Source organism: Corella eumyota, chromosome 5, assembly GCF_963082875.1.
Source record: "Corella eumyota chromosome 5, kaCorEumy4.1, whole genome shotgun sequence".
Taxonomy (NCBI): Eukaryota; Metazoa; Chordata; class Ascidiacea; order Phlebobranchia; family Corellidae; genus Corella; species Corella eumyota.
Genome location: NC_137494.1, coordinates 7,121,699 through 7,133,078, shown reverse-complemented (window position 1 = coordinate 7,133,078; position 11,380 = coordinate 7,121,699). Strand labels below are relative to the sequence as shown.

Here is an 11,380-nt window from a genome sequence, read left to right as displayed (position 1 = left end):
TTCAGTATGTTTTGGCTAACATTATCAAACAAACTGAATCGACATTTGGAGGGAACATTTTTGGTCGTTAAAACATGAAAAATTTTGTGCTGGTGGTGATAAATGTACCACAAACAACCAAAAATTTTTCCAATCATTTTTCGTTAAAGTCAAAATTCCACTTGTCGTATTACTTACTGTATGATAAACAAGAAATACTAATTAACGAAAAACTTTAATGTTTACCTACCATAATATTGTTTACTCTTCGCGATTTTATTTAACGATGTAAACACATTAAAATTCGGAAAATTTTTGTTAAGTGTTTGTGTTTAGATAAAACGAAAAGCAAAAAAAACTGCTTTCCGGTGATCGGCTATAAAACAGCGCACCATCCAAGTTAAAACATCAAATTTTGATCAACACTTTAGTTCAACTAAGTAACTATAATAAAAATTGAAAAACATCAAAAATTTCAATGATATAGTAACTTGGTTATGAAATTAAAAACTATAGTGATTTTGTATGGCTTTTATAAGTTAAAGTTGTTTTAATCTTTTAGTTGTCTTCATCTTTTTATTTAGATCTTTTTATCCTCGAATAATATTAAAAATATTAATCGTTTGAATTTATTTTAAATTTAAAAGTTTATATGCGTTTGTTGCTTTTTAACTAAAGTGAAATACTTTATCGAATTTACTAATAACTTAAAAAAATTTTGACAGATTTTTTCATAAAGTTAAAAAAAATTTTGTAGTATCGTTATAATGAATTCATTTGCGTTCGTAGTCCTGGTTTTAGGCCTTAGCAGTTTGTCTGTTAACGGTGCTCAGAATGATAAATGGTATACGAGTGGCAGTTATAATTATTTTTTTTCAAACACGCAGCTCAATGAGAAAAATGCTAAATTAGCATGTGAAGAGAGGGGAGCAGCACTCGTCAAGGTTGACAGCGATCAAATTCAAGCTTTTCTCATAGAAACTATTAAAGCTATTCACGGTAGTTTGTTTTTAGTTATTAATTTAAAAAAACGTAATTTTCCTGTTTTTAATAATCACAACTATAAAAAAATAATTGATTTTAGTCGTTCTGTTTATTCAAAACTTTCAGGCGATGAAGCCGTTGAATACTTTATTGGCCTTGAACGAAACGCTCATGGCGAACTCACTTGGATTGACGGATCCAGCATAGAATATTCTGCTTGGGCAGAAGGTGAACCGAATAACGCTTGGTTTGTTGAAAATTGTGGAGAACTATTTTCAAGGACCCAACTATGGAACGATGTTAGATGTGATGCAACACTTAATTTTATTTGTCAACGAAAAACTGCAAGTATGCATTGAAATTTCTAACTTTATTATATAATATGTTATAAAGCACGTTAGCGTTATCTTCACTCCACCCACAAAGGAATATAAACAACGTTTAAGCACTTTGGTAAGTTTAAAGTGATAAACACAAAGTTGTAAACACATTCTTCTAAATTTTAATTAACAGGACCTGCACCCATCGTTGAGAATTGGTACAAAAACGGTAATCAGCAATATTACATATCTACTTCTCAGCTCACTTTTGACAACGCAATATATGCTTGCGTTGAAAGAAGAAGCACACTGGTCATGGTTAAGACTGATAGAATTCAAGCTTTCCTTAAAAAGCAGCTTCACACACTTCATCGTACGTTTTTTATGTTATTGTGGAATCCAATTATTTTAATATATGGAGTAAATTAAAAGTAATATTTTGCTTGTCCCAATACCACCGCTTATACATTAAACTTTTTTACTTAGTTGAACAAGAACGCTATTATATCGGAATGCATCGAATTGAAAACGCTGAAGGTCACAAAAATGATTTATATTGGATTGATGATTCTCCATTGGATTATACCGCATTCCGTTGGGGCGAACCTAATGATAGCTGGGGTGTTGAAGATTGTGGTAACATGGTAGCTGAAACTCAACTTTGGAATGACATTGCCTGCTGGACGGTTATGCACTTTATCTGTGCCAAGGACCTTTAGGAATCAAATTGTAAATATTCATTTTTAACTTTATTATTTTTCAAAAAAATGGTTTTAATATAAAAGCAATATGTAATGCAAATTTTGTTTAACAGATTCTAAAAAACTGGGTGGTGGAACAAACTTTATCAATTTATCCAGAAAAAAGACAACATTTGGCAAAAAATTAAATTTTAAAACTGTTTATGTGACAACCTATTATTTATTCAGATTTAAATAAATGGTAATGGTGAATTTGATTGTAAATTATTGATTGAAAATAGGAAGATTTTACAGTACCTACATTAAGGTATAGGCTCATTTTGTTTAACACGCCTTCATAATTTCGAATAGCACAACACACATAACATAACAAAACCTTGTCCTAGTAAATTTTCGCTTTAGGCTACTGATTGGAAAACAAAGTCAAAAATTTAACATAAAAAATATTTATAGTTAAACTTAAAATACGACAAGTTTTTCAATACTAAAGGCCTTATAAATGTGCATAATATTCTTTTTTATAAGCTTTAATCAACAATAAATTTACACCTAGAGTTTTCCTAAAGTAAAATATTAGGGTTTTAGCAAACTAATGCAAAAAAAACACAAACTTATTTAACAACAAAATTTTCTACCCTGTTAATACATTTAAATTAACGACTTTCCTTTTGTATTTTTATGACTAAAAAGATTACTAATAGTACAGTGGGCTCTAACGTATAATTGATTTTAGCATGTCCTATAAATGCAAAAGTATAGCCCGCAGACGCAAAATAACAATTTGGTGTTAGGGTAATTTAGGAAAAATCGTGTAAGAGCTAAAGCTAAGCAAGTGTAGACAACTTGTAACTAATTTTGTTATCCATTTAAAAAAAATTAAACTGAAAGTTTTAAGTTATATTTTGTTTAAATATATTTAACTGAATCCCTGTTAATATATTTAAAAAAAAAAACCTAAGAATCTGTTAAAATAAAATTGCAAACGCTTAGATGTGCATAATATATTTTTGTCACAAACTTTGATCAACAAAAACTTAAAATTAAATCTTTTTTCAATTTAAGAAAAAAAAAAAGTTCAAGTTATTTACCTGTTATAGTGTTTACTAAAAGAAAAAAATGTACAAAAATTAACAAAAAAACAAATTTAAAATTACAAGTCTGTTTTAAACTGTTTTTGTTTTTAAACCAAAAACATTTCAAGTTGCATAACTAATAAACGAATTTACAAATGTTAACTTTAACGGTTAATTTAAAAATATCTGGTTTAAAAACTAACCAGTTTTTTATGAACAAGTTAAGTTGTTAAGATATTACAATTTACTGATTTGTTTTAATTTCTTTTAAATCTACTAAAACGAGCAAACCAAAAAGTTGACATTAAAACAGAACTTTTTTAAATCATATGAAATGCATATTATTAAGAGGTAAGCTTTTAAAATTTGTATTAGGGAATTACATTTTATAAAGTGAGGGTGGGTTTAGGATAAGCGCAGTCGTTAAATTGACAAAACAGCCTTGAATATTAAAAACGAACTTCTAAAAATAAAATTTTATAATTATGCAGAAGATGCTTAAAGTTTAGGCTGTAAGCAATAAAATTAAAATCGGACTATGGTGTGCTATAAAACAGATTTCGACACAGTTATAAACTAAAAAGTGGAAACTTAATTTCATATTTGACACACTATTAACAAAAAGTAAGTTTGTATAAAAATTATGATAAATCAAAAAAAAAACTGGTACATCTTGTTGAAAATGGAAAAAAAACACAAAAATGTTTTTTAATAACTTGCACAACTAAACTATTTGAACAAAAAAAATTTATCCTTTTTACAAAATCCAACTTTTTAACAACTCATTTATATTAGTTGCAAGACTGGGCAGTTCAATATTGAGTATTAAAAATTTTACTAATAAGTTAAGTAAAATGTAATTTTTCTTAGTGAACTGTTTTAAAATTTCATTTTTTTATTGTTGTTCTGTCAACCAACATGCTGAATTATTTTATATTTCAAAGATTACAGACTTTGTTTTTAATTATTTTCAACTATATTATTCTGATACCAATGATGATTTATCAGGTTTTAATAACCTATACTTAAAATACTGACCATAATCAATATCTAACCATATATAAGTCATATTATAATTAAACCTGGTTGGCCAACACAAGACTGTTGATTACCAAGATCTATGAGCAATATGCTCACAAGGCATTCATTTACACCAAAAATATGTTGCACAACGTTATAAAAAAGACAACAACATTTTTAATACTGATCAATTAAGAAGTTGGTTTGTTGGGCAGTGCATTACAGGAAAGTGAAGTAGTGCCGCCCGTAAATTTTGACCCAAGTTGTGCCATTATTGATCTATACTCATTAGAGTTGAGATTTATTGCATTGGATGTGGAAACCTGCATAGGAGGTGGAGGCAACGAAGAAGAACAAAGCTTATCGCATTGGTTTCTGTCTTTGGAATTATGAAGAGCTGATATAGCAGGAGGCACAGAATTGGAGTTTGCGGCCGCTACTGACAATAAGATATGCTGGTTTCGACTGTCATTTGCTGTTATGGCACGATTGGCTAAAATAGCTGAGTAAGCATTTAGTGCCGGCCTTTCTTGCTCAACTCTTACCATATTACCTGACCTTTGTTCCGTAACGAAATCCGGGTTTCTAGAGGAGCCTTCACCTGCATTTAGTTGCCATATGCCGGTGCTTCTTTGTGGTCCAAGCAAAGGGTTTTCTTTTGAGGCTTGGATAAAAACAGAGGATAGAGGACTGGGTAAATAGCTGGATGGCGGGGGCGATTCGGGGGACGATTGGCCCTTTAAATTATTTTAATTAGTAAAAAAATTCTAAAAAACAAGAAATTTACGATTTTGATAATACTGACCTGTGCTTGTTGATCGTGGAGATTGATTCGTTTTTCTTTTTGTCTTCGATTACAAAACCAAACTCGTACAACCTCTTTCTCTAAATTACATTCCTCTGCGATGTTGTGTAGATCATCAGATGTCGGTTTCGAATTCTACACAAAAATAATTTTGAACTTTTTAAACAAAATTTTTGTACTGAAAAATTATTGAAACAAAAAATAATAAGAACTTTAAAATTGTACCATGAATATTTCCAAAAACAAATTTGCAAAGGCATAGAAAAGTAAACATTCTGTTTTTGTTTTAAATAAAAAAAGAAAAAAACAGTATTTATTTTTTGACCAAAAATTAGTTTAAATAATAGTATATATCAAATATTGTTTGTACAGTTTCTTAAGGATTGTATTTTTGAACTGCATTATAAATACATAAATCTAACAGTGTAGAATACCAATAAAAAAAGTTTTAACAAACTTTTTCCCAACCTTTAAAAATATTTCATCCAAACTCGATTTAATTTTGGAATCGATACTGGTTCGTTTTTTCCTTTTTCTACCGGCATGGTTATGTTGGGTGTGCAAGGCTTGTGGAATTAAAACATGACCTTGAAATAAGAAAATAATGCAACATAATAATATTACAATTCTACCGATTGTATTTTAAAACATTACAAACTTTCAGAAAAACCACAATATTATTAATAACATATAGTTTTCTTATTTTATACTAACCAAATTTTTAAGCTTTATTTGTTAATATATTTTACCTAATAATATTTCTTGCATATTTGTTACTGTTTTAAGTCCAACGCTTGAAAATTTGGTAGTTTAAATATGGCAATAATTAAATATTGATTGATTAAATGATTTTTTTTTATTTATTTATTATGAATAATAAACAACCCGCCCTATTAATTCCTTAATTAGATTTTAATCTCTTTTTAATACCATATTTGCATTTAAACAAAACAGGCATTGGTAATACAAGAATAATTTGTTTAAAGCAATTTTCCTATGCATCATTTATTTTATATTTTGGGACATGGTATGACAGCTATGACAAAAATGTAATGTCTCATGGTAATATTTAGACAGGAAAGCCACATTACATTAAGATCATCGGTATGACTGGGTCATTAATTTAAATGTCAATTTTTCAGCGTAAGTAGCTGTTACATGCTTTGCATGAACTACATTTTTTAAACAAATATGATATGACAGTAAATTTTTTTTACTGACTTTATTAAATGTTAAATTCAAAATTTAAAGGTCATTTGACAAAAAAAATTTTCTTAAAAAACATTTTAAAATGACAGGCTTAAAAATGAAAAAAGTTAAAAAAATTCTTTTTTTTACTTAAAAATGAAAAAATGAAAAAAGTTAAAAAAATTCTTTTTTTTTTAGCTTTAGACAAAAAACAACGAATATACATACCATCTTTGGCAGATAATGCTTCATTTGTATCTTTTAACCAACATTCCAGTAAGGGTTTCAACTTACACATGTTTTTAAAACTAAAAATAAAACAACACATTTAACATTTAAAAAAAAAAGGTGTGTTAAGACAATATAAAAACACAAAATTTTCTAACAGTAATATTAATAGCTTAAATAGTGTAAAAGTTATACAAAAAAACACAGTTAAAATTAATTTTAAAACATAAGTTAAAAAATTTTGCAGGATAAATGACATAGTGATTGATTAGAGTAAAATTTTTGCACAAAACATAGGAAATTGGAAAAACCAATGTACATTTACTTGACACATCATTAATATTCAAATAAAACATGGACTTCATTTTGGCAAAATCGACTAAAATTCAATTTTGTGTCAAAAACAGTGGTCACATTATGCGTTTTTAACCACAAAATATAGTTTGAAAAAAATAATATTCAATGCAACATATCATATGTATTAATAAATTAGCATCTCTACATTTTTAAAATTTATATAAAAATATGAATTTTAGTACAAATAAAAGTTGAAAAAATACAAAAACATAAATTAAGTTACTTCTAGTAATTATACAACAACAATAAACTCTATTACTAAATTGCAATAATTAATTTAGTTTGGGTAAAAAATTTTGAGTTACCTTAAATTTAGAGCTTCAAATCTAGATATAGTTGTTTGACTGAAATCATTGCCGTAAAGTTTCCCCATCGCAAGCCCTACGTCTCCCTGTGTAAACCCCATCTTTATTCGTTTTTGTTTGAAATCTTTGGCAAATACCTCGAGTTTTTCTAGTTGGCTTGCTTCGTCCTTAACAATGTAAAAAATTTATGTTAACGAAAAAAAATAGAAAAATAATTTTTATAAAACTAAAAAAACAAAAAATAAATATTTGTAACTAAAAAAATATTTTTTATATATGCTTTCTATTTTTTTTACAATTACTTAAAAATTAAAAAAATGTCGATTTAATTATATTAAATTAACAAATTTTAGTTTTTAATAAATTTAAATATTTAATAACAAAAAATATATAATTTATTTTATACAATTTCATAGTTATGTTGTCGTCTCATCATATCGTATTCACTTATTTCATCAGGATGCTAAAAAATTAACAAAAACATATACATACAAAATAATATAAATGTTATAAAACATTATATGACCAATGACTAAAAAATAGTGTTAACTTTAATTTAAAACCAAATTAAAACTGTAAAACGGTAAAACCAAATTAAGTCCTACTAAAAATATTAAACTAAAAAAGTTAATCAACTTTAGCTAGTAAAGTCAAACTTTTGTGCTACCAACTAAATTTTTTACCCAAATATCTTAAAAACTATAATTTAATATTTATACATATATAGGTCTTAAAATGAAACTTAACTGCTTTAATAACTGTAGGCTAAATATTAAACATTAAAATATTTTTTTATATACTTACCATGTTATCTGTTTCTAAAAGTTCTTCAGAAATTTTATTACCATTTGCGTCCTTGACAATTGAAGTGTCAGAAAAATCTATTCTTTTATATTTTCTTTGTGATTCTGGTTTAGAATAAAACGAAACATGATGCATAATGTTAAAAAAACTTCGTATAACAAGCACTTTAAACACCCTGTTCTGACATACATTTGGCTTATATGCTAATGAGCTTACAAAATGATAGTTAAATGTCACAGACAGTTATAGAGAAAAGTCATGCAAAAGTAAAAAAACTGCGTTACAAACGACACAATAAGCCAATAAAAGTATTTAAATATCTGAAATAATACCTAAAACAGTTCTATTTGGTATGTATTATTCCTAGAATAATATTTATTTAAATGCAATAGATATATATATACACCTTATTTAAGAATACTCGTACCATAAAAAAATTATTTTTAAACTTTTACCCAGTTAAAAAAACCTTTAAAAGTCGAATTACCCAAAAAAGACAAAACTATGTATGATAAACAAGCCTTAAATAGGTTTCCATATACATTACAGCGCTTATATGCAAATTAGAATTAAATAAAAAAAAATTCCCCGCTATTTCTATTTTCAGCGTGTTAGTATGCAAATAAGGTATCTTACCTGTTACGATTGCGTTAGTTAAAAGCATAGGTGACTTGTGGTTTTCAACAATCTAGAAAGAAATAGATTTTATTCCAAAAAAATTTTTTTATGGTAAAAATAATTTTAAAACAACAATCCATCGTATTTTTTTCTAAATTTAGTAAATTAATGAATTCAATTTATTTTAGGTACTAACACAAATTTTTTTTTTTTAATTTTGTTGTATTTAAACATTTTTTATATTAAACAAAAAACAATTTACATGTTTATACTACAATAAAAAAACTATAATTAATTATAACTTTTTTAACTCTAAAACAAACAAAAATAGAGGCATAGCAAATAAGTTCAAAGTTTTAATATTTAACTTTTAACTTTATTAAAAGATTGTTGTCAAAACTGAGAAGTATACAACAAGTAAAATAATGCCCTATAGGCTTTAATATTTAACTTTTAGCTTTATATTAAAAAGATTGTTGTCAATAAACAAAAGTATACAACAAATAACATATGCCTTAAAGGCTTAAAAAATTGTATAATTTTTAAACAAATATTACATAAATTTTAAATTCCATTTAAGTAATATTTACAAGACAACTATTCATTTTTTCAATTTTTAATACTAACCTCAGTTCTGTTATGAGATAAACTTGGGGTATGAAGATATTTATTTAGATCAAACTCTCCAGTTCTTTTAGCTTAAAAAATTAAATTTTTAATGGAATGCTCAACCAATGCGAACATAGACAACTTATTACTAAAAACATTATTCAATGCATATGAGATTTATATATTTATACTTTCTATTTTTACTAAAAATGGATACTTGTATTGTTAAATATTTTATAACTAAACATACCTCTCTTACGTTCCTGTGGCATCTTTTACGTAAAATTTTAAACAGACTCTGTAAAATTTTTGTCTCGTTGCTGTATAAAAAAGTTACATTTTATGTAAGTCTATGTATTAAAATTACATTGTAAAAACAACTGCGAGATACCTATTAACCTTTTTATAGTTATATAACAAAAATACAATTGAAATACGCCTACGCTATTTACGTAAATTTAAGAAATTCAACCGGCTGACAACTAACTTAGACTTCAAGATACCTTAGTCTTTTAATTAAGCTATACCCTCAAAGGTTTGGATTATTATTTTATAATATGTATACTTTGTCATTAACGTACAACATGTTTAACAATCATTTTCTTAAATTTTTCGTTAACCTGGTAAAAATATAAGTTTGCGAGATAACCAACCTCCTATTATCCTATTATGTTATTTATATGAACAAAAATGCAAACGGTGGCTGTAATTTGTTATACCTAAACCAAAATAATATCTAAAGAAATTGTTCAAAACCCTAAAAAATATGCTTTATAACAGCTAAGCAAAATTACGTGGGCAGGCTAGCTGTCAGTTGAACTCGCAAGAATTTGTATCCCAGGACGAAACGACTTAAAAGTCAATGAACCATTACACAGTTGATTGCATAAATTGAGGATAAAACAACTATTACATAAACTGTTTTTTTAAGCAACACATCATCTGTTTAAATAACTTTCTTCTTAACCAGATAACATCTTAAAAATTTTAAATTTAACGTTGTTAGATGACCATAAATAATGTAAAACGGTTGTGTATAATAAATTAGTGTCAAATAGCTTATTGACGAATTCATAGCTCATCTAATTTATCACAAAATCTTATTTAAAAATAAAAACTTTATTTATTGCACAAGTTAAATTAAGTCAGAAAAATAAATACGTTTAAATACAAATATATTGTCTAGCAGCAATGCAATATGATACCCTTAACAGAAAATATAAAAATACTTCTGTTTAAATCAACAAAAAATAAGCCTGAGCTAGGTTTAAAGGTAAATAAAAAATATAAAATAATGTAAGCTAAAAGGGAGTTGTATATTGTGATATCCAAAACATTTTATGTAAACGTCAAAAACTTAACTAGTAATAATTCTGTAGGTTAAAACAAATGTTTATTGAGATGACTCTTTTCGTGAATCAGAATGTGTTGGGTTATCTATTAATCCAATTCCCAATCGATTTTGTTTATTTCGAGTAGTAATTGTTGATGAAGTAGAAGTTCTACTTGATAAACGACGAAATGAGTTTACTAAAAATTTGCGCATTTCAGAACGCCGTAACGAAGTTAAGATAAAAATACCAAAACCCTTTAAAAAATAAGAATTAACAATATTATTATTGTCCTTTTAAAGTTTTCAATTATATTTTTTAAATGGAAATAAATTTAGTATTTGCAATAAAAATTTTATCGAACTGTATCTTGTTCTGTTTTACCTGAAAGGAACAAAAAATTGCAAACAACCAGTTCATAACTTGCACAAATATAACATCCTGTGACACCAAAGCAATATAGCCTACAACCCAAGTTATACCCATTACTGAAGACATTGAAACTGCAATCAATAAAGATTGTTTGGTAGTTCTTCTAAGTGCATTTGATCCCACCTTAAAGTGAACAGAAAAGTAAAGGTTTAAGTTATATTCGCACTTACAAGTGTTTAAAAAGATGACACACATTTAATATTTTAGTTCTAACATGAAAAAAAAATGATATAAGCTTTTAAATATGTACAAGAAGTGCAGAAAACTATTCTAAAATGCCTGTATAATTAAAATTTTGAAAAGTCATATACATTAAATAATAACTTATTTTTTTGTTGCTGGAAACTTACATTTGCATTTTTACATGTTAATTCAGCCAGTACACTTAAAAATACACCAATGTTAAATAAAAGCAGTAAACCAACTGGCAAAAGAAATCCAAAATAAAGTGCATATCCTGTCAACCAACACATATTTGCAGCAATATAATGAGAATTATGCCTTTGAATTATTTCTAAAACAAAAAAAAGTTTTTACTTATTGTAAAAAAGATTAAAAATGTTTTATAACTATGTGTGTGTAATTGACTGTTTTTATAAAAAAAAACTTTAATACCTTTTTTACAA

General features: G+C 26.5%; 2 protein-coding genes across 4 annotated transcripts; one reads left to right on the top strand and one right to left on the bottom strand.

Moving 5' to 3' along the window:
* Positions 1-719: 719 nt before the first annotated feature.
* LOC145753198 (galactose-specific lectin nattectin-like) lies at positions 720-2,236 on the top strand. Its single transcript, XM_082569597.1, has 5 exons — positions 720-978; positions 1,090-1,311; positions 1,477-1,656; positions 1,770-2,012; positions 2,098-2,236. The coding sequence occupies exons 1-4, from the start codon at positions 747-749 to the stop codon at positions 2,000-2,002; spliced, it is 867 nt and encodes a 288-aa protein (XP_082425723.1). The 5' UTR covers positions 720-746; the 3' UTR covers positions 2,003-2,012; positions 2,098-2,236.
* Positions 2,237-3,156: 920 nt separating this feature from the next.
* Positions 3,157-9,772, bottom strand: LOC145752531 (uncharacterized). 3 transcript variants are annotated; one of them, XM_082568829.1, is made up of 10 exons: positions 9,242-9,772; positions 9,010-9,080; positions 8,401-8,452; positions 7,765-7,868; positions 7,367-7,423; positions 6,961-7,127; positions 6,299-6,378; positions 5,351-5,469; positions 4,883-5,017; positions 3,157-4,814 (listed from the first exon to the last, which is right to left on the bottom strand). In XM_082568829.1, exons 1-10 carry the CDS (start codon positions 9,261-9,263, stop codon positions 4,269-4,271), a joined length of 1,353 nt encoding a protein of 450 aa, XP_082424955.1. In that variant the 5' UTR covers positions 9,264-9,772; the 3' UTR covers positions 3,157-4,268. The 3 variants fall into 3 exon arrangements, with proteins under 3 accessions (XP_082424955.1, XP_082424956.1, XP_082424957.1); XM_082568831.1 differs by having other exon boundaries at positions 3,158-4,814; positions 9,010-9,073; positions 9,242-9,302; XM_082568830.1 differs by lacking the exon at positions 7,367-7,423.
* Positions 9,773-11,380: the final 1,608 nt, after the last annotated feature.